At 39.3% G+C, this 24,691-nt stretch overlaps 1 protein-coding gene across 2 annotated transcripts in view; it reads right to left on the bottom strand.

Annotated features, from left to right (window-relative positions):
- RYR3 (ryanodine receptor 3) overlaps window positions 1–24,691 on the bottom strand; it is a 563,010-nt gene that overhangs the window by 342,548 nt on the left and 195,771 nt on the right. For both annotated transcript variants that reach the window (XM_064374821.1, XM_064374822.1), the window contains exons 4-5: window positions 4,429–4,503; window positions 1,760–1,838 (exon numbers count right to left, since the gene is read on the bottom strand). In XM_064374821.1, coding sequence (XP_064230891.1) covers window positions 1,760–1,838; window positions 4,429–4,503 — 154 coding nt within the window. The remainder of the gene's footprint in view (window positions 1–1,759; window positions 1,839–4,428; window positions 4,504–24,691) is intronic.

Consider the following 24,691-nt stretch of genomic DNA (forward strand, 5'->3'; position numbering starts at 1 on the left):
TTGGCTGAAAACAAAGAAACCTTAAATCAAATTCAAATCTAATCTTATTTTAGGAAAAAAAAAAAACATAATGGGCAAAGGTAGGGCCACTTTTTTGCTTGGTACAAAAACAGGAAGAGGAAGAAAAGAGAAAAAGGATCCCTCAGGTACTCTTAGGACACCATTGTGCAAGATGTGGAAACAGGAGGTAGGCGTGGTTTGGATGCTGCATTTTTTTTTCTAGATCTATAAAATTAGACAACCTGGATCCTTCCATTATGAACTGACCTAGCTTTAGAATAACACATAGACTTTTGCCTTTCTTTGGCTACCCAACATCGAAACCCTCTTCCTATTTAAGGGAAAACGTCATATTATAGACTGTATTCAAATTAGACTCTTCCTGCAGTATGCCCTAACCTTGTTTTCTCTTTGTTGGTCTCTGTTCCTACCCAATTTCCAAGCCTCAGGCTCAAGCTTTAGTGCATCCTTCTAGTAAATTCTTATTCTTACTGAGTTAACCTCAATCAGGTTGTCTTGTTTGCAAAAGAGAATCCTAGTCCAACCTCAAAATGGAGCAGAAATTCCATATGTAATGCCCTTGATGGATGGTCAGGTTGTTCATGAATATTTTTAGCCACAGGGAGCACCCTATATCCCAAGGCCAGCTGTTGTTCTGCTCATTAATTGCAGATGTTCCAAAGTAGTTTTCATCATTGGCATGAAATGTGCCTCCTTTCAACTGCTACCCACTGCTCTGTTGGTCTTTGGAAGAACCTCAGCAAGTCAGCATCTTGTTTGATACTGTAACTTTGACTATCTGTAGATTGTTATCTTAATCCTCCCTCTGTTCTCTGTTTCTGGTTTCCAGTGAGAACCTGTGTCATCCTGGTCAGCAACTTCAGTACCTGCCTCTTGACTGTCAATATTTTTGACTATACTAAAAAAAAAAATAATAATAATCCAGTGGTTCCCAAAGTATATGATGAATATCATTGGTGGAAGGCAATTAAATGACATTGATACATATAATGAGAAATTTATTTTTATCTTTACTACCCTTTTAAGCCTTCTGATGCTGTCAAATAAAGTTTTACATTTGTAACTAGTGTGTTGTTAACACTTTATAATATTTGTCAACATCTCTTAAATTACTTAATGACATGGTGTTCTTTTATTTGATTTTTAAGGCAAGCAAAAACAGTTTATACTTATGGCAATAAGTTTTTTGTCTGTAAAATTCTAAGTACAAAAGTAATGAAATTTAAATAGAAGCATAAAGTAAATGATATTAAAAAGGATACAGTGGAATGGCAAATCATGATGGTAGATGTCATTAAGTAACATTTGGAGAACACCACTTTAGACATAGCTCATTCATTGCAGAACAAAATAGGACTACTCCTTTGATCTAGACACTACATTTTGTTATTTAAGCCTTTATTATGCTACCTTCATTTTTTGGCAGTCATTTAGTATCATTGGTTCTTATCAAGAATGACTTGTCCACTTACTTTCAGTACCTAACAATGTTAAAAAATTGTTTTTCTTTGAGATACTGGCTGACTGTGGTAAAAACATTATGTTCTTCATTCTTGGTTTCTGCGTTTCCATTACACTTTCTCTCTCTAGTCCATCATTCTGCAATTTTTTTTCTCAGACCTATTTCTTAAACAGGTTGGTTTGGAATCCCAAATGAGTAAAACATTCAGAGTCCTTCTCAAAAGCCCTTAGCCCAAGACCCTCATTGAGCTCAAGAGATCTGGGAATGTTGACTCACCTGTGGCATGTTCCCGTAGACCTACATCAAAGGCAAGTTTGTCTGTCTGAGATCTTGATGTAGTCAAACATGTTAGATACTGTGAAAGAAGAGCAAATACTAGTGAAGTCACACTCTTCCACTGAGTCTTGGTATCTTACCACTAGTTAGCTTCCAGTTACGTTCAACAGTGAGCTACCGTGAAAAGAGCTCTATTTATCTTGCTCTTTGGAAAGTTAATCGGTACATGTCTTAATAAAATACTTTCATTTTTAACTATTATTTTTAGAGACAGGGTCTCATTCTGTTGTCCAGGCTGGAGTGCAGTGGCACAATTCTAGCTCACTACAGCCTTAAACTCCTGAACTCAAGCAATCTTCCCAGCTCAGCCTGCCAAGTAGCCAGGACTACAGGTGTGTGCCACCATGCCCAGCTCATTAAAACAATTTTTTGTGGAGATGTGGTCTAGCTATTTTTCCCAGGCTGGTCTTGAACTCCTGGCTTCAAGTGATCCTCCTGCCTTGGCCTCCCAAACTGTTGAGATTATACATGTGAACCACCCTATGCCCAGCTGAAAATACTGTTACAATACACTTAAAACCTCAAAGATGCTCTTACCTGATGACTCAGTGATTTAATGTATAGAACTATATGTTATAGAAATGAGTCTGAAATATTAAAGATGCCTTAAAGATACTCTGAGAAACTTTTAAATTAGAAACAATTTAAATGGAAGATAAATGACCAACAATAATGAAAAAGCTAGATCGCTTTTGATACATCTATTTTATATAATGCCATGTAATTAAGAGTATTGATCAAGAATGTGTAATAGCTAGAACATTGTTTACAATACACTGAGCTGAAAAGTAATATATAAAACAGTACATTTATGTTAACATGTACTCAAAAATTTAAATGTGTAGCAACCAGACTAAAAGGAATTACACAAAAATGAAACAGAAGTTGCTTCTGGATAGTGTGCAGGGACATGGATGACTCGCCCACTTCTATTTTTGTTTCTTCAAATTTTCTATGAGCTTTAAAACTTCTCAAAATAATGTTTATTTTTGCTTATTATAAAGATACATGGGGAGGTGAAACTTAAAAATGATTGCTAAACTAACTTAATAAAGAATCCCCTGGCCTCCTTCACTGGATGGGGACAGCAGCTCATCTTAGAATTAGAGTGAGAGGCAGGTAAGCTGTTGGGATGTGCTTTCTGAGCCACAGTTCTAGTTCTCTGCAAGAGGAAGATGGAAAACCATTGCAATGTACAAAGTCATATCTTACAGGCTTTACTCCCAGAGCTGTACTTAAAAGGAGCTAGCCAATATAGAGTGTATGTTCACTGTGAGTAGAACTTTGTTTTTAGGAAGGATAAACTTAATGATAAAGCCTTTGTGTCACTACCAGGATGTTAGCCTGTTTTTGAAGCCAGTATGCTTTTGAAGTTTGGTTTATTCCATTTAGGTAAAGAGAAGTGTTAGGTTTATTTACCTTATAGATAAACATGAGATTCTTAAAGATATCACTCCTCAATTCCAGAGATTATCAGGGTTCAAAGTTTCCCTACTCTCAAAAACGTCTCCATCTCCTACTCGGATACATTTCCGTTTGGTCATTTTTGTTTTCTGTCTTTTCCCAGAAAGGACTACAGCAGACAAATGTTCAGGCCGAAAAGGTCAACTTCTTACCAGTGCTCAGGAAAAAAAATATGCTGCAGCAAATGAATTATTTAAGAGGCAGCTGTGCTCCTGTTGTCAGTTTGATAGTTCAAGCCTGGAGATGAACTTTGCATCATGCTGCTGGTGTAAATGCGTGGAAATAGTCTTGAATTAATGTATCGGTTTTCCACTAGGGCTAGAAAAAATGACAAGCCTTCCTTATATGGATAGAAAGTGAGGATGATACACTATTGGAATGGCATATATTATACTTGATTGAGATAATAATATTCTCCTTAATATTCCCTGCAAAACTATAATATCTGTATTTTAAAATATTATAAAATTATAATTGTGGTGAATTATAAATAAACTATATTTATTTAAAATGTAGCAATTTTTTTTTCAAGTTACATTGAGGCGTCATCCTTCGGTTAATTCTAGTTCTAGATCCCTGATTAGTAATAGCCATGCAGCTTTCTGTGACTGCCTTGCCCTTGTCTTCCTCCTGTCTCTGGATTAGCATAACACCTGCAAGTTCTTCCAGGACTGAAAGCAGTGGGAATCATTCTATTTCTCTTAGCTAGGTAAAGGAGGAGAACTGTTACAAAATTTCTGTTTGGTTTTTCTTCTATGTTGGTTATCCTTGTATACTAAAGAGTTCGGTTGCTCCATGATCCATGTGATCATTTGTCAATTAAACAAATATTTACTGAGCATCTAGTAAATCCAAGTGCTGTATTTGGTAGGTTTAGGTTTGGCAAAATAAAAGATACATGGCCTTGTTCTTCATGGAGTTGGAGGTGGGGTGTCAGACACTGTTCAAACACAAATACATCATATTGCAATCACTGCAAGTTGAGGTAGGTCATATGAAGGAAATGCCAAGGTATCCTGTGCTATAATTAGTTACATTCCAATTGTTCCTGATGTTACATTGTTGTTATTGCTGGCTTCTTGTACTCCCCTAGTTCAGTTTTTCCTCCTCCTTGAATGATGAAAGTGGACATAAGAGCTGCTTACCATTCCACTGAAAGAGTGCCTCAGGAGAATTGCATGGCCATATAACAGGGTCCTGTGGCCACCTCCTTGTGCTGCCTGTGGGAATGAGGAAGAATAAAGTCAGCACATGCCAATTGTGGCTTCTCTGGGAGCAAGCAGCACAATAATTCTGGGAGACAGACTACCATGGAAAGACCCACTGCAAAGCTCCTAAGGAATTCATTCCAGAAGCAAGTGGTCAGTCTATGGGCAAAAAGAGACATGTGACCAACCACAGCCATGCAACATCCTTGGGAGAGGGCGTGTGGGGCCAAATCTATTCCCAGAAATAGCCTCTGCCCAGGATCAGCAGAAATCCAGAGCTGTTCTACCAGAGAAGCATGTAAATGACATAGGTACTGCTTACCTTCCTTTGAAACTTCTCAGAAGCATTCAGAGTGAGAGAGAGAAACAAACGTGATGTAGCCATAGCCTAGCGACACAAAGGCAGCATGGCAGGCAGGCAGGCACATGGTCACAATCTGTGCCATGCAGTCTTTTCCCATCAAGGCACTTATGCCTTCTGCCCACTCCCTTAAATGGGTCCTTTTTACACAGATCTCACCAACGAGAGATGGCTCTGAAATCCAGGACTTTAAAAGGGCAACCAGTTATACGGAAATAGTTCCTTCAGTTGAGAGACCATCTAGGTATCTTCTCTGCCTCACCAGGTAGCTCCACTTTGGCTATTTGCTCAGTGGCTGCCCAAACAGTGGGAGAGGGAGGCATGAGAGGGAGAGATGGCCCAACATAAAGCCACTGGCGTCTGTTTCTTATTCTTTCCCTGAATTTCATTCACAGGTCACTATGCTGAACTGAACAGTACATGATATGAGACAAAGCTATAATTTATTATAGTTAGAGGTGAGTAGGTAGCATGGAAAATGGCAACCTACAGAAAATTCTAGGATTTTTATGGCATCAACATTTCCAACCTCTCACCTAAGTATCTCCTCATCATGCTAACCAGTGACAATGTTTTTGATCACATACCCCTTTGGCGAAAATATTTGAACATAAACCCTGCCCTCCCCAAACATGCACAGAAAGAGAATCCAAAGCTTGAGATAAAAATTAATTATGAAGATAATTCTAGCATTTTTCTTATGCAGTCCATTTTATTCAGAGCTACAGACCAGCAGCCCAAGGGCTGGTCTGAGGCTCTGCCCCTGTCCCACGTCCACCTGCAACCACAGTAATGAGCAATACAGAGGAAGGGGAATCAGGTAGTGTGGAGGACAAGGCCTGGAGTAATTTTATTTCAACTCTATTTGCATTAACAGAATCACTCTGTCAAAGAGATGGTTTTTCATGTCACATAATGAGCTTAAAGAAGAGAAAGAGGATAAACGTGCTATCATGTTCCAAAAAAGTCGGTAACTAAATATAAACGCGGCTGTGCTTTTTCCCACAGCTACAGAGATATTTAAGTGTTCTCCAGGTTTTAATACTGTGTGGAATTACAACGCTCTTCACAATATTTTCAGATTTCTTGAAATCATTTGCACTAACTTTAGTTTCTGTATTTACAAATGTGTCAACAGCTTACATTAAAATTAGACATACCAAATAATTTTCACATCTTGTCAATCTAACAAAAACTGGTCCTAGTCACTCGTATTATTCCAAGTTAATTGATGGCTCCTGATGGCTTATATTGTGGATGTGTCCTCCCAAACAGTCCTACATCTCAAACTGATCTACTGACCAGCTTATACTTCCTACTGTTAATCATGGGTCACACCTTCCTCCAACTCTTCTTTGTCCCTACCAACTCTGTAATCATAAGGAGAATTAAGAGTCATTGATCCCCAAAAGCAAGGGGGCTCGTGTTTTGAGAACCATTGCTTTCAGGGAACCATCAAGCCTCAAGGGCTAGAATGGCAGAAGTGGTTTTCCATCAGAGCTTTTGATAATTATCATGGTGATTACTACCATTGGGCACACACTGCTGAGGTTTAAAGAGATTAAGTAACTTGCTCAAAGTCATAGAGGTTCCAAGTCCATAGTCAGAATTTAACAAAGGTGAAAGCAGTTAACTGTGTGCTATACCATCTTCTTTTCTGAAGTTTGATGGTGGGGGATAAGATTTGTGTATAAAAATCATGTTACAAATGGAAACACCTATGAAAAGAAGTGAAGGTGGAGAGTGTTGAAATAGATTAGGAGGATAACAAGGTATCATGCAATGACCTTATTGTAAAAGTAAACCACAACATTCTGGTAGGACTGTTGGCACACCTCCATAGTAAGAGAGAGGAGCACATGTAGGCAAAGGCCTGGAAGTGGAAAAACTGGAGCACACATGGGTTCTCGCAGACCATTCTCTGGTTCGGGCTGGGGTGGATGAACAGGAGTGACAGGACATGACACAGGATGCAGGTGAGGGGTGGCCAGATTATGGAGGGCTCAGACTGGCTGGCTCAGTGGTGGACTTTGTTCCACAGCTAACGAGATACTGGAGTAGATTTTTGAAAGGAGAGTGTCACACTCAAAGTTGTGCCTTAGAAAGGAAACTCTGACTGCAACATGGTGGAAGAAATGGAAGGGTTAAGCCACAGAGGTAGAAAGAAATTAGTTTCTTATTCTGTTTCCACAACAACATTATGAGGGGTGAGTAGACCAGAAATCCTGGTGCCATCCTTCACTCCTTTCTTCTTCTTATACCCCCCAATTAGTCCAAAACATCTTTTGGTGCCATCTGTAAAGTATACTCTGTATCCCACTACTCAGCACCTTGCGCCTGTCAATCTAATCCATTCTATTGCCACCAAGTCTCATCAGGATTTTGCTAACGACCAACATTCCAACTGTGCTCCCTGCTCTGCCCTTCCTACTTTCACAGTCTGAGCTAACAAGGCAGCCAGAGACAACCTTTAAAAACTGTCAATCACATGTTACTTGCTTGCTCAAAATCCCCCAATGGCTTCCTACCATACTTAGAATACAAGTACAAAGTCCTCACCATGGCCTCTAAGGCCCTGCATCAGGAGTTGGCAATTTTTTTCTGTAAAAGTCCAGATAGCAAATATTGTAGGCTTTCTGGGCCCAATATGATACTGTCCTAATGTCCTCTGTTTTTTTTTTTTTTTTTTTTAAGACGGAGTCATCTCACTCTGTTGCCTAGGCTGGGGTGCAGTGGCACAATCTCCATTCACTGCAACCTCCATCTCCCAGGTTCAAGCGATTCTTCTACCTCAGCCTCCTTCCTGAGTAGCTGGGATTACAGGTGTGCACCACCATGCCCAGCTAATTTTTGTAGTTTTGGTAGAGATAGGGTTTCCCTATGTTGGCCCAGCTATTTCAAACTGCTCACCTCAGGTGATCCACCCACCTTGGCCTCCCAAAGTGCTGGGATTACAGGAGTAAGCTATCATATGCCCAGCCTTATTTTAAGAATTTGTCCTTTAAAAAACTTAAAAAAAATTCTTCTAAAAATTTAAAAAGCTCCCTTGCCTACAGGTTTGTACATAAACAGGTCATAGTCTGGATTTGGCCCACTGGATGTAGTTTGCAAATCACTGCCCTGCACTACCTGGTTCCCTCATACCTTTCTAACTTCACCTACCAGCTGCATGCTCTCTGTCACATCCTCTGCTCCAATCATACTGGTCTTCCTCTATTTTTAGACAAGCATTCTCCCATCACAAAGCCTTGGCACATGTGTTTCCCTCTGCCTGAAATGCTCTTCCAATATTCTCAGGGTTAATTTCCACCCTTTATTCAGTTCTGTGCTCAAACATCTTATGAGAGAAGTCTCTGGTCAGCCCTTTGAAAACAACAATCACTCTCACTCTGTCACATTTTTTGCTTTATTATCTCCTGTGGCATTCATCATTTTAAAAATAAATTTACTCCCTTCTCCACTAGAATACAAGCTCCATGAGTGTGTTGTATCCTCTGCTGTGCCTACATCAGTGCCTGGCACACAGGAAGTATGCATTAAATATTTCCTGAATAAGTAATTAGGGGAGGTGGTGCTTTTGTTTTCATTTTACAGATGGAAAAAAAGAGGCATAGTGAATTTAAGACACATTCCCATGATGAGCTTGTAATCAACATGTTTGGATTTGAACTTGGGTCTAACTACAAATTCTACTACTCTTTTCATTGTTTGAGTAATTCTGGAATAACATTCCAGGAAAGATGTGGTATGCTACATAGAAGATTGTGTGGGTCTGTTCATGAAGGAGATCCATACCTCAAGACTGGGAGGCTTTATCAGAATGGCAGTCCTGTCCCTACCACGAGTGACCTTGACTATTGTCATTGGCAGAAGGAAAATAGTTGGTTCCATCTCACAGGATGGGGGTGGGTCAGGGAAATGCTGCTAAAAGGCCCTGATGCCATGTCCAGAGGAAAAATGTTCCACTAGCTCATTAACTCAATCATCTTGCCCATAATTTCAGAATTAATTTCTGTTACTGACATTTCTTCTAGTAGTTCCCAGAGGACACTGCTTCCCAGTCAGATAAACCAGATACAGCAACTAAGGAGGGGAGGGGACTATGCTTCTAGCCAGACACACACCAATGTTTCAAGATTGTCAAAGCTCCAAGCCAACTTCCTTTAATATCTTGAACCCCAAGTTCTACTTTGGGAGTCCTAGGCAGTAAGAAATATTCCAAGGCCTCGGGAAGGCTCCTTGCTGTGCTTGTTTGGAAGGTCATATTCCTAGGAGGTCTTGTAGGGGATGAAGTCATTTTCCAAACATGGATGTGTGTACTTTAATTTTCTCTTCCTTTCATACCTCACTTTAGTTCTACTCTTTTAGGCTATTGAAGAAAGAAAGAAGTTTTCTCGAAGGTCACAGAACAACATTTCCTGAATAGGCTGGAACCCTTTTACATTGCCTAGGAGGTCTGCATTTCTTTTGATACAAGTGACAACTAAATAGTGATGATGCCTTATAGGTGGAAAACAATAATACCTAAACTAGAAATAAACAAAAGCAAGCAACCCATATATTCAGTTAGAAATCATAATGAACGATTCTACTATGGTTTGCACAAAATATTAAATTTTTAGGAATCTGCTTAGGTGAATGCAATCTTTAAAATCAAACTATAAAAATTTTATAAAAAAAGATTTGATTTGACAAAATGGAAAGGTGTACTTGGTTACAGGATGAGAAGATTAATATTTGTAACTGCTTATTACCCTAAATGTAACTTACAGATTTAATAAGGTTTTAATTATAATTCCAATAGGATATTTTGGAATTTAACAAACTGCTACAAAACTAATCTGGAAATACAAACAGTAAGGATTTTTTATTCTGAAGAAAACCAAGGTTTAGTAAATGTTATGAAGCCAAGTTCATTAATTCACTCTGATACGGGTTCAAAGAGAAAAAGTAGCACAATGTGGACAGTCCGTCAACAGGTCTGACTATGTGTAAGTGTAGCATACGACAAAGCAGATTTCCGTACAACAGGAGAAAGGCAGGGTTATTGTTTAGATATTTCAAAATACTGTAACTATTTCTATATCCCAGTGTCAATACATACTTAGAATCCAATGATTGTTCATTGAATCCATTAATCTTGAATCCATCAGCCAAAACCTGGAGATGTTGTTCATTTCTGCATCATCTACAAATCTGATAAAGTGTGCCTTCTGTCCCCCGACTCTAGTCTTCATGGGAGAGACACCAAGATACAAATAAGAAACAGGTGATTAGGAACAGATGAAGAAAAAGAAGATTGAGTGTCCCAGAAACAGATGAAGAAAAAGAAGATTGAGTGTCCCAGAAACAGATGAAGAAAAAGAAGATGAAGTGAGTGTCCTGACTCCTGGAATCAGGATTTAATGTTCCCAACATTAGAAAAATATGGCTTTTCTCATTTATACCCTAGAGATGCTTTTTCAATCCATTACGATACTGCAATTATTATCAAAATCTAAATTTTTTGTTATTTTCTTCCCTTATTCCTTCCTGTCTCCATTGTTAAGCACAATTATTGGCATAAAAGAAGTTTTCAATTCCCATTTTTAGACTTCATTCTAGCCTGGGCAATAAAGCAATACTCCCATTCTCTCTCCCTCTTTCTCTTCCTTTTTCTTCCTCTTCTTCATTCTTTTTTTTTCTTTCTCTTTCTTTTCTTTTTTTTCTTCAAACAAAAAGAAAGAAAGAAAGAAAAGTACATTGTGAGAAATGTCAAAGTACAGCTTATAAGTGTACCCTGGGGAGCACAGCTGAGAGAAATTTTGAAAACCAAGCAGTTAGAAAAAAAAAAAAAAAAGTCAGGGTTATTAAGCACATGTCTCTGTGAGATGTGGATGGCAAATCAGAAAAGCTTTCAGTAAGATCCACAGGAAACATAAAAAGATAAGTTACGGATGGATAACATAATTAAATATTTCATTTTAAAATTAAATTCTAAAACAACTAGCATGCAACAGAAGAGGCTACATTCTTTACAGACCTAATACTTATCCATGCTTTGATGTATCAGATATACTCAAAGGAAATAAAACACAGATATGATTGTACCAAAATTATTGAAATTCAGAACAATGGAAACACCAACATTTAACAGACTACAGACAGACTTTGTAACACCATGACAAAAGGGTTACGATTTCATTGAAATGTAGCGGAAAAAACCAAGCCTCAAAGAAGTCAGCAAAGAATATGAATAAATGATGCATATTAGAAGAAAATTCAAACATAGAGAAGAGATTCTATCTTTTCTAGTAATGAAAGGAATGACACTTAAAGCAACTTTGATGTATCATTTTACATCTACAAAATTTGCAAAAGTGGGAAAAAAATGCTGTCAGAATGTAATTCCAGGCAAGGTGGTACTGAGTACAACCCTTTCGCAATGCAATATGGAAATATATGAAAAGGGCCATAAAGAATTCCATAACCTTTCTGTTGTAATTCTACTTCTGGGAGCAATTCAAGACAAGCAAAGAAAAGTGTGCACCCAGCTGTGATAAGAGCAGTATAATGGGTGCAACAAAACAAAACAAAAAACCTTTAAAGAACCTAAATGTCCCAAAGAAAAATAGTACCTATTAATTATGAGGCTTCTTCGGGATGTTCTATGTTTTAACAATTAAAGAAGGCAATTATAGAGGTTATGTGGAAACACAGAAAAACATTTATGATGTGAGAAAAGCAGAATACAAAATGCCTTCAATTATTATATATAGGCAAGAATGATAGGAAACCTATGAAAATGAAATAGCCATTTGGTTGGTTGCAGAACCACTGAATTTTTCCTTTTCTAAATTTTCTTTAACACTATTATTGTATCATCATTTTGAGTAAAAGTATAACGTGTGTGGCAGGGGCAACAACACGGTGCATGTGTTTAATGAAATCGAGCATTATAAAAGTATTTTGTCTATTCCTTATACCTTGAGTTGCTCGTGGGTGCAACTACTTTGCCAGGATCCTCAAGAAACAACTTTACCTGCCTGAAAGGCAGATAGGGACACATATCTAGCATCACTGCTTTTAAGGCACTGACTTCAGAGTCTTGCTCTACCTTTGGTGTTACATGGAAATGCTAGAGAGACAGTCTTTATTGAAGATACCTGAGGCCCTCCTCATAGCTCTCTCAGGCTCAGCTTCAGACTCCATAGGAAACATCTCCTGCTGCAGGGATTCATCGCAGTTTGGGTCCCAAACCCACTGGCTCCTCTGACTGCCCCTTGTGGACTCTTTACTTTAGATCCCATTCTTATTTCTGGGGACTTAGTTCATTCCCTATTTCTCAAGCCTGCCTCACTCAGCTGTGATATTCTACGTCTGCTACAGGTTAGGGAATCACTCCCTCTGGTCAAACTCTGAAGATCCTACTCAAGCAAATTGCTTTTCCAGGAGGGGTGGACAGAGAGGACTGGACAATACCTCTCCAGCTCAAATTACACAGAAGGAACTGATGGGGCATTTTCCAAACAGGCCTTGAATTGTAAGCATCTGATAATAGGGACAATTTTTTCCTCTTTAATGATATTAATAGCTAATGAAGGATTTTGTGGTAGTACACCGGGAATCAGAAAGTACAGCCCAGGGGTGGGAGGGGCACGTGCACAGATGGGTATGACTTATGATGAGGCGTCAGAGCCACGGAATGGGACAACAGGAGCTCACTAAGTACACGTAGCCATCCTAACTCCCTGAAATCGGTGTGAAACCCCAGAGAGCCCAGTGCGGGACACTTAACTTGTTTCTTCACCAACTTTTTTGGATCAGATACTTCACTCCTCAACTGGCTAATTGCCAAACCCTCCTTCTGAGCTGAACAGAGATTCTACCTACTGCCTGTGGCTCTCAATCTTGGAGTATAAAGCACTGTACAGTGTAAGGTATCATTCTTTTGCACCTTAATTTTCAATTCGAACTGGGGTGATAAATATGAATTGAGAGCTAATAGTCAGAGGTGCCTGAGCCATCAACTTCAGGAAACTTTGCGAAGGCGTTTTCCCCTAAGAAATCTTCCAAGTGGGCCTGGACTACCTGAGCCAGAGAGGCGCAGGCCCTTCACAGAAACCCTCTCGAAAGGGGCACACACCCCTGGCATCTTTCATGGGCATCTTGGGATATCAGTGAAAACTGAGCCTGTGATATCGAATCTTAATGAAGTTCAGAAAACAGGAGGAAGGTGCAGCATCTGATAGCACTACTTCCCCCACATTCAGTGATCATGGCGGTCTTAGTCAGCCAGCAGTTGCCTTACTCAAAAGACAGGACCAAACGTCAAAGGCTACAATGCACACTAGGACAGCCCTTACCCCGGAAAAGAAAGTTGGCTGTATCTGGTGGCAGAAGGACCTATGGCAGTCAGTCCATCTGCTACTGTGCTCTTGAGAGTGACCTTGACTCCAGGGAGCCCCACCTTCAGCACCCACAGTACTGCCTTCTCCCCATCTCCTCATATCACAGGACAAAAGAGAAGAATACTTGAAAAGCAGTGCACAGACAGGCACTCCTTTGATTTGTTAAATACATAAACTTTGCCACTAAGCAAGGACAACAGAGGCAAAATCAAACAATCCATCCCCCTCCGCCCAACACCAAATGTCAAATTTACCATTCCCATGGTTTATAATTTACTGAATCCAGCCAACCTTCTCTCTTGGAAGTGCCTAGAATTATTTTTCCTGGATGAGAAGGTTGTGCAATCTCCTTTTTGTTCATGTCATTAGTTTCACAGCCACATGGAAGGATTTCAGAACAAAAGGACAAAGGGCCAGAGCCTAATTTGAGAAGCTGTAAATTCCCAGCCACAGGCATCATTTTCAGCAACAACCTGTAAACCAATAAAGTAGTCTCTTCCAGGAAAATACCTACTTGGAATCTGCTTTGCCCAAGTTTGGCACATAGAATAGGTATAATCTGAGAGATGGCTCAGATGGATTGGAGACTGCAAAGGAGGTGCTGTGGTGACCTAGAGTTGATTCTTTCCTGTGAGCAATTAAAGCTGTGGGAAGAGTCCCTGGATGGTACAGCCTTAAACTCCAAACGTACAACCAAAGACAACTGAGGAAACTCCTGTCTTCTAAGACTTTAAAAATAAGAGCCTTTGCCCTATGAGAATCGATGTAGACTTCTGCAACCATTTTCCTGCCCTTTTATCCCAATCCACAATGGTTGGGGAACAAATTAAATGACTGAATTTTCCACTAGTCCCGATACTTTTCGAATACTGCTTCTCAAACAGACGGATGAGCATTTTCCATTGAGGGGGGAAAGGTGGTCACTGGGATGCCTCCAAATTGGGCAGGGTCATCCTGGTTACATCTGTGCTTTTCTTTGAACACAGATGTCATGGAGTGAACAGAGAGCCAAAATGGCAGCCGTAACACATGTTTCTTATTATGGTGTCTTTTAAAACAACGAATCGCCAGATATTTGTCAAAGTATTAATGACATTTAGATTGATGACAAGTATGCTTTGGAAAGAGGTGAGGCAATTATTTTTTTTCTCTGAATTATTCCTCCCACCTTCTCCTATGGCGAATAGATTAAGAATCTGATGTTGCCAAGTTCATTCTTTACATAAAAGGAAACAAATTTGTCAGCCAAATTTGTTTTCCAGTCACTGCTCTGGTTTCTATTTGAACCATCCATACTCCTCCTCCTCCTTTCAGGCTTCAGATAAAATGGTGAACCAGTGTCCACAAACGGTCAAGACTAAGAGCTCTGCCCAATTATTTCCATTCACCAAATGTAGCATAATGAATATTTCCAACAAGGAATCTAACATTCAAATGGTCCAATTACCTTGACATGAAAATTTGAGCACTGTTTCTAATCTACTATTTCTCTACAAAACACTCACTGTTCATCCTGGAGATTTATAGATAACAAAATAGGAGTAAGTTTGTTTTATCATAAAACCCTGCTACTACTGTGTGTGACACCTTCACCCACACAAGCTATAAAGCAGAAGGTCAACTGGATTCTATTTTGTTATCTGATCTTCCTCCCCATTTCCTGCACTCTTTCAACTTACATGGGTTTTTTTTCCCCCCTTAGATATCTTGTATCAACCAACCTCTATTTTTTTAAAATCTCTCTATCTTTGTTGTGCTCGTCTCAACTATGATTTGGTAGATGGAGAACGATTCATTCTAGTCTTTTTATATCCACATAATGAGCATGGGGCCAAGTGTATATTCCCAAGCAAAACAAACAGCCAACTTGCTTTTTTGCTGAAGTATATGAAGTGGCCTTGGGTAGAGAGACTGAATCTCCAGGGTCCTGTGTACGTGGGCCTGGGCGTAGACAGAACAGATGCTCCTAATACTTCGCACCTGCCCATGGACCAGGTGCTGTTCTGAGGGCAATGACATCATTCTTCTGAACCTCTCATGATTTCATTCTAGAAAAGTGGCCCTCAATCCCAGCTATAGACCAGAATAACTAGAGATTTAAAAATGAATACAAAAGAAAAAAAAAACGTAAAAGCTGGGTCATTTTCATAGGATTCTGATTTGGTGGGCCCACGGTGAGGTCTGAACTCCCAGTTAATTCAGATGCACAGTCAGGCTTGACAGTCACCCCTCTGGGACTTAGCCACACAGGACCCTTCATGCAAGTAATCAGTATGACCCATGCAGTTGGCAAGCACGTCTCTGTTCTTAGAATCACCGTTTTGGATCAGCGACTGACTTTCCTTTTAATATTTCTCCAAAACCCGAAAGAAGCAAAGAACAAACATGATTACTTGTCCTTACTAGCTTTAGGACTAATTTTTGACTCTCTTTCCTTCTCTCTCAGCTCTGCTTCTATATATATGATAGAAAGACACAAATCCCTGCTACAAAATCTATGTGTGGTGAAGACTTTAGATAAGCTTCTCAGAAGAAGCATTTCAGGCCCACCATGATCAACCCCAGATCCACCTACCTTCACCAAATGGAAGGTCAACTAGACACTTCCTGAACTGCATCCCATGCATTCTAGACCTCCCTCCCTGCCAGTGTGGACTCTGCAGGGCCTGGGAAGAGATGCAGTTAATTAATGGCAAAGAACAAAGCAGGCCTGGGAAAAGGGACTTGCACTGTTTCTTCCCTTACTACTTGGTCACCTCCCTCTGGAATTAGTCACCTCTGATCTTATATTCTCACTCTGGTTTCTGTGCTTTGCAGACCCCCAGCCCTTAAGGGCACACCTCAGCATTCATTCCGTATTCTTACTATAGCATTCTACGTTTTTCTCTGAATCTTCAGGGCTAGTGTGTCCCAGAGTTGTTTTGAGTTGTCTAACGCTTGGACAGCGCTATTGGCATGGCTGCTTTCCAAAGCCCACCTTTCAGAGGCTGGCTTATGTCCAAGCATTGCTTTCATCCACTAGCTCTTCTGTCAACTGGAAGAATAAAAGTTAAATAAAAAAGCCTTTTTGATCTATGAATGGAAGCTGGGACCCAGATAGAGCGAGCACCATCTGATCTATTTTCTCCCATTGGGTGGGGAGCAAATTTATCACTCTGACAATAGGAGGATAACCTATGGGGCTGACAGTAAAACCTGACTTCCCTTGAGCTGCAAGACACTGTGGCGGGCTTTGCAGCAAAGAAAGAAGGCATATTAAAAGTAGCACCTGCAGAGCTCCTGTGAGAGGAGGAGGAGCGGCCAGCTCAAAAACACCAAGTATGGTTTACAATTTGAAAAAACAAAACAAAACAAAACAAAACAACTCCAAGATATTAATAAAATTAGTATCAGTTATGTTGATGTTTACCTCCTCCAATGAAGGAAAAAAATTAATTCAATCAGTTTGCAGCAAGTTTGGTCGTTACCATTAATGTAATGTAACGACTTGGTACTGGAAAGAATTTGCTGCTGATCTCTGCTCTTTCCACTGAGAGAGATCACTAATGACTGGGAATGATCTTCAGAAACCTGCAGAAGAAAATATGTTATCTAAGAGAAAGAGTTTGTGATGGCCCAGAGCGAGGGGAAGTGCCAGAGAAACAGATTTAACTGACTTGAGCCAAGGCAGGCTATATAAATCACTGGAAACCATATCATTGTCCAGTAATCAATATGTATCCACAGCTATTTACGCAGCTTGAGGAATCAAAGAAGATATAGAAACTCTAGAAAACTGTGCCATGAAACCAGAAGATGGAAAGAACATAGTAGGTGTTCTGTAAGTACTGTGTTAATGAATGGAGAAAGGACAGCATAGTACTATAGCTATGGGCCACAGGAACTATGTTACCTCAAAGGGGGGAAAAAAAAGCTTTTATGGAGCTCAGAAATAATGCCACATACTTACAACAAACACCTGATCTTTGAGAAAGCTGACAAAAACAAGCAATGGGGAAAGGACTCCCTAGTCAATAAATTGGGGCTGGGATAACTTGCTAGTCATATACCGAAGATTGGAACTGGATCGTCCTTCCTTATACCATATATGAAGATCAACACAAGATGGATTAAAACTCAAATGTAAAACCTAAAACTATAAAAACGCTGGAAGACAACCTGGGAAATACCTTTTTGGAGATGGGAACTGGCAAAGATTTCATAGAACATATGCTAAAAGCAATTGGGACAAAAGTAAAAATTGATAAATGGGATGTAATAAAACTTAAGAGCTTCTGCACAGCAAAAGAAACTATCAACGGAGTAAACAGACAACGTACAGAACAGGAAAAAATTTTTGCCAACTATGCATCTAACAAAGGTCTAACATCCAGCATCTATAAGGAACTTAAACATATTTACAAGAAAAAAACAATTTCATTAAAAAGTGGGCAAAGGACAGGAACACTTTTCAAAAGACATATATGCAACCAACGAGCCTATGAAAAAAATTTTCAACATGACTGATCATTAGAGAAGTACAAATAAAAACCATGATGAGAGACTATCTCACACCAGTCAGAACAGCTATTATTATTATTATTATGAAAATCAAAAAATAAGTGCTGGTGAGGTTGTGGAGAAAAGGGAATGCTTTACACTGTAGGTGAGAGTGTAAATTAGTTCAACCATTGTGGAAAGCAGTGTGGTGATTCCTCAAAGAGCTAAAAACAGAACTACCATTCAACCCAGCAATCCCATTACTGGGCATATACTCAAAGGAATGTAAATTGCTCTATCATAAAGATACATGCATGCATATGCTTATTGCAGTATTATTCACAATAGCAAACACATGGAATCAACCTAAATGCCCATCCATAGTAGACTGGATAAAGAAAATGTGGTACATATACAACATGGAATATGACACAGCCATAAAAAAGAATGAGAAGATATCCTTTGCAGGAATGTAGATGGAGCTGGAAGCCATCCTTCTCAGCAAACTAATGCAGGAACAGAAAACCAAATATCACATGTTATTGCTTATAAGCAGAAGCTAAATGATGAGAACACATGGATACAAAAAGGGGAACAACAGACACTGGGGCCTACTTGAGGATGAGGGTAGGAGGAGGGAGAGGATCAGAAAAAAATAACTATTGGGCACTAGGCTTAGTACCTAGGTGATGAAATAATCTGTACAACAAATCCCTGTGATACAAGTTTACCTATATAACACACCTGCATATGTACTCCTGAGCCTATAAGTTATTTCAAAAAGTTCTCATATTTACGTAAGGCAGGAAATAAAAGGGAGGCTAGAAGTATATTGGAGTAACCATGGTGAACTTTAAATTCATGTTTCTCATAAAAATAATGAAGTCTCACTCTATTATTAAATAATGCTGTCATCAAGGTGATTTAACCTCTCTTCTAGTATCATAGTAATATCTCCTCCAATGTCAGGCCAACTGGGCTTGGCCTGAGATGGGTCATAGTGGGGGTAATAAATATATATCCCTAAAGCCAGAGTTTGATCTGTAATATTCTCTATGAAACAGAACCAGGGGTAATAAACAAATATTCCTAAAGCCAGAGTTTGATTTATAATATTCTCTATGAAACAGAACCAGGGATATTAAAGAGTTGACAATTTCATGTCCTGAAGTAGAAAAATTAAGATGAGCCTTGACCACCTTGTTGCTGCAAGAAAGCAGAAGTGTGGTCCAAGATAGCAGCCATGATGCTGCAAAGGTTAACACACATTCCCTCGGACCAAGCAAGGAGGATCTCAGTGTCTAAGAGAAAATGACAACTGGATCTTGGAACATGTTGGGTATTTTAAAAGAGATTTGAATCTAAGATGATACTAAAACAGGAATTGGTGACACATTACGTGAAATGGTCATTGTAATGTATATTTACATTACACTACAGTGAATTTATAATGTTACAGCAGTGATTTTTAGTTCAAATTATAATAGTCCTATGCTGAGGTTATTTTTCAATCATTGGGTTATAAAGACATAACTAGAAAGGTTATTTAAAAGGTAGAAGAGGCCAGGTACAGTGGCTCATGCCTGTAATCCCAGCACTTTGGGAGGCCAAGGTGGGCTGACCACGAGGTCAGTTCAAGACCAGCCTGGCCAACATGGTGAAACCCCATCTCTAATAAAAATACAAAAATTAGCCAGACATGGTGGTGTGTACCTGTAATCCCAGCTACTTGGGAGGCTGATGCAGGAGACTCGTTTGAACCTGAGAGGCGGAGGCTGCAGTAAGCCAAGATTGTGCCACTGCACACTAGCCTGGGCAACAGAGTAAGACTCCATCTCAGAAAAAAATAAAAAAATCAAGGAATCAATACTAATAGAAGAACTCTGGGTAATGTGTTTGCCTCTTGCCACCAATTCTGTTAACATGGTAACCCAGGTTGTTCTTTATTCGTTTTTTTTTTTTTTTAAGCCAATTTGAAAAATTGCAGAAGCTCCATCTGGGAGAGAATGCTGTGCGAGGTCTCATGGGTTACAAACTGGATGGTCTGAGCCAGCAGGACATAGCTACAGGGAGGTTTGGGAACATTAGGGATAGCATATTGTCTGACTTAGCATCCCTCTTTCTCTGAAGCCCACTCAGATTTGTAAGAAAAAATTGGATTTAGCCTGAGACTGTTTTCCTAGATCAAGTGAGTGCATTTTAAGTAGATCTTATAGTCCAGGTGCAGTGGCTCATGCCTGTAATCACAGCACTTTGGGAGCCTGAGGCAGATGGATCACTTGAGATCAGGAGTTCGAGACCAGCCTGCTCGACATGGTGGAAAGCTCACCTCTACTGAAAATACAAAAATTAGGCAGGTGTGGTGGTGAGTGCCTGTAATCCCAGCTACTCGGAAGGCTGAGGCAGGAGAATCGCTTGAACCCAGGAGGCAGAGGTTACAGTGAGCAGAGATTGTGCCACTGCACTCCAGCCTGGGCAACAGAGTAAGACTCTATTCTCGGGGGGGAAAAAAGTAGATCTTATAGATATGAGTCTTTTGGTTTAGATGAATATACACATATATTAAAACGGGATCCTTTTGGGGTGGGTATGTCTCTATTTCATGCTAGAACCTGAGGATAAATTAGACTTTATTTAATAAAACCTGGGGGAAATTGGAATATAGAAACCTCTTGATTATTTTGGCATGTTTTGTAAGATATAGCAACTAGGACATTACTTTTCAGAAAAAAAGATTGAAGCAACTGATTTTTAAACATAGTTTAATATAAAAAATCAAAATAATAAAGGCTTCTTTTCTGTTAGAATTTTATCTTAGTAACAAAGTACCACGTGGAAAAAAGAAGTGAAGTACAAAAGATAGACACCCTAGAAATTCCTTTTATACAGGGGTAAATGTTTGGAAAGGCAAGTGTAAATGTGAGGAAATGCTAAGTGATATCTATTATGCACACATACACACACACACACACACACACTACTAAGGTTTGTTAATAGCATTAACATGAAGTTAATATATTTAGAAAACAGTGCACATTAATGAATTTTTATAGACAGACAAATGGGGAAAGAGACTGGCAAACTGAAGAACGTTTTATATTCCTGCAAGCAAAATACCTAAGGTAAGACAAGAAACCAGTTTGAATTGGATCTGTTTGGACCAGGAGTTCAGCCCAGTGAACTTACCATTCCTGGTTGCCCTGGGAACAGCTCATTTTAATAAAATCTCATAAGAAATTGCAAATGCAATAAATATTGTTAGCTGAAGCCTAGGTAGCTCCACTTGGGGAAGACATAGTAAGAAGTTCAGAAGGGATTTGTGCCATAGGAAAGACTGAAGTTATAAGAAGAGGAATTGGAATTCCATATGTAACAGGTTGAGACTGTATTATTGAGAGACTTTGGGAAAGCTGCAGACAGACCTATGGTTTCTCCCAGTGACTTTCAGTGAAATCGCAGAGCTAATAAAGCGTGGATTTGTGTATCCCTATTGCTTCACCTGCCTTGCACCGTCAAAGTGGTTGCCTGGGAACAGCACTTGCTCATTTTCCTGGTGACCTGTGTCAACTGCCTGAGGTCAGAGAATTAGTTGTGGCTTCTAGGTTTAGACAGCATCATTGAAGAGATGAGGTTTTACAAAATCAGCTCCACAGCTCTATTTCACTGACTAACAATGCCTCAGTAATTACAACTCTGTTATTTGTACCCATTGAAAACATAAATTCTGGAGAGTTTCACTGATTTGGTCTTTATAAATTAGATGAATGTATTAAATTATCACAAGTATTCTGAAACGAGGTATATTATGCATCAATTTAAAAAATTTTTTTAAATAACTGGAGATTTTTGTACCCTAGCAGTAATTCTGAAAATTCCTAAAACCAAGTCACAACTTTAGAAATTAAACTATGAAGATATAAAGTAAAAAAAAAAAAAAAAAAAAAGCAATGCATTCAACTTACCTTTCTGATAGCTCATTAAAGACATGAAAATGAGTATTTGTAGGAATGGTTCCACCATGAATTTCCACCTCTGGCTCCACCCAGAGAGCAGGATTCAGGGGATTCAGCCAAGAGAGGGGCCTTCAAAAGCAAACTCCCAAAGGCTGTTCCTTAGAAGAAACCTCAGTGGTGAGGGCCTCATTTACACTGGGTCAGCTGTCAATTCAGTCTTTTGGAATGGCACCCCAGTCCTCCTGCCTACCTCCCTCTACCATTTCAAGGCAGATGAACAGTAGAGAAATGGGGTCTGGAGCATCAAGGCCCCAGCTAGACATCCTTAATAGGATGGCACCAGGTGATTCTTATCAGTGCTGGTGCCAATGCATGTTTCTTTCTTGAGAACAAAAACAAAATGAGGGGTAACTGGTACCTAAAAACTCTAAAACTGAGTGCCTTTCCTCTTCCATCACAGAGGCAGTTATCTACAGAGAAAGAGGTGAATAACCATAACCAACAAAGGAATTGACTATCCAGGTTTCACTAAGAACATTTTTAAGGCATTTTTTTTTAAACCAAAACACCTATCTGGTATTTGGGCAAAACTACTTAGTGTGTTGAATCCATTAGCTGTAGGCAAGAATAGACCTTACAAGTGAACAAGTTCAAGAACTGGTACAATTTCAACAACAGGAATGAAACTGATAAATCAATATAGGAAGGGTACTAAAAACAAATTTTTCCCATTTTCCTTATGACTTATGAATCTTTCATCATGGGTAGACATCGAACCTGGGATAGATGTTTAGGAGCCACTCGTTTAGTTCAGAGTCCATGCTTTGCAGATGGGACAGCAAGGACTAGAGAGTGGCAGTACCAAGGCCAGAATGTCCACCCCCTGCCTAGTCCACCTCTTTCCTCCCTCACACCAGGGCAACATGACGCAACACAGAAAGAAGGCTCAGCCCTTTCCCCATCTCCCACCTCACTACAAGCCCAAATATGTGCAGTACCCACAGGAGGAAACTCTAGGTGGAGGCAGAAGCATTCTGTATTCAGCTTTCCTCTTACTTTGCAGGTAACCATTTTAGCCCTCTGTAGAACAGGAGCCATTTTTACACCCTGGTTTTCCTAAATTTATTTGATTTTATTCCTACTTTCTCTCCACCGATTCCACTTCATCATTTTAGCTCCTCCCATTCTAAAACCAGATGGTGGCAATCATAGGACTGGAGTGCTGGTCACAAGGTTTTAACTCAAGGATGAAAATGCCAGCTGAGACTAGGGTTTTCTCTAGCACCAAGTTAACTTTCTTTTACCAGAATATCCAGATTGGTGCTTTTATTAAACTTTTATGAAATGGAAATAAATTGGAGTTTGCTCCAGTTCATTCAATTCTCCCAACAAATATATAAACTGCGGTAGCTATTAAAAAGCGAATTACATGATCAAAGGAAAAGTCTAATAAATAAACTGAAGAGTTTCTATTCTCCTAGGATTTAAAAAATTCCAAATGTGCTTTATTTTCAAAGGTAAGCAGGTTTAAAAATTTTCCCAAAAATTCAAATATTGCAAAATTAAGAATTAAAACGTTCCCAGAAATGCAGCTGAAATTCATTTTTACAACCCATCTCTACTCCTGCCCCCCATGAAACAGTTATTTTTCTAAAAACTCTCAGCAAAATCTCTCATCAAAACATCTCCCTGAATAATAAACTATTTATCTACAGATTGTGTCCTGGAGAAAGCTCAGACACTCTAATCCCTCTTCATGCCTCTAAGAGACTTTAATGCAGATGCTTAAGTTATTTGCAATTAAAATATAAAAACAACCACCTCCAACAACAAATACCTTTAGTCCAGCCATGGAGAAGAAGCTCAAGCTTTCTAGATGACAGATACCATTATGACAAGATTATTTCAATAGAGCATTCCAACATCCACAGCAAGGATGAACAGAATTCCAGTTTGTGTAACATTAGCAAAGCTAAATGTTAACACATTTGCAAAAACACCACCAGGATCAGACAGGCATACTGATCTTAAACATGAGTTGCGAACTTCACAATACTCCCCTTTCACCAAAGAAAAGACAGTTACACTAAAGCTGAAGCACTATATTCAATAAATCGGGGGATCTGAGAGAGTCTGGAGCTTTAAAAATTCATTCTGTGGGTTCTTTCACTTGAAAAGGCACTGCTCAGCATATGAAGAAATGTAAAAAGCTAGTTAACCTGAATGGTTATCCTTAATCGTTGAAGCTCATATTTAATTCTTCTGCTGGTTCACTTTGGAGATATTGCAGGAGACAGAAAATATCAAACTAGCTTTTTTCATTTTTATCATGAATTCCAGCCTTATGGAATAGCAGAGCTGGAGTTGCATAACAGCACTGGAAGAGGTCTGAAGCATCGAGAAGCTGAGATGAAGGCAAAGCTGCACACTTGTGTCATCTCACCAGATTGAAACCTATGGTCACAGGCCGTCTAGGCCATAGTCAGAGCAAAAAAGAGAGACTTTAAAAACAACTTGCAAAGATTTGAGGAAAAAAAAATGAGTCCACAGGCAAGTCATTCTACTTGCAGAGCAGTGGTAAAACAAACTGCCTGGCAATGAATTTCTAAGTGTGCAGCCACCTCTAATTTCACAACACTGAAGTGTGAGGTGCACCAGTGTTTGTGTGTGTTTTTTTAATTGCAGAGACACAAAGAATGGAAAATGCCCTGAACACTCACAAGTGGAAGGCCCAGTTCATGACAAATACAGCTTGAGTCATTGTCCATGCAAAGTACACGTATATTAAAGGAGTGAAAAACATACCCATTCCGAGAGATCACTGAGCTAGCAAAATAAAAAACAAAAGAGTAAATGCATATTTTAGTGTGCGTAGGTTTTGCTGAAAGCTTTCAACTTATTTGAGGAGTCTACTGATGCTCACTACAGTGAAAAAAAATGAGAATAAAAAAGGTGATTTCCTAACTAGTAAATATTTTATCTTGAGGTTTGCAATAGCATTAAATGTAAAAGTTTGT

The sequence above is a fragment of the Aotus nancymaae genome, unplaced genomic scaffold (genome assembly GCF_030222135.1).
Source record: "Aotus nancymaae isolate 86718 unplaced genomic scaffold, 86718_ANA_hifiasm-v0.15.2.pri h1tg000011l, whole genome shotgun sequence".
Classification (NCBI taxonomy): Eukaryota; Metazoa; Chordata; class Mammalia; order Primates; family Aotidae; genus Aotus; species Aotus nancymaae.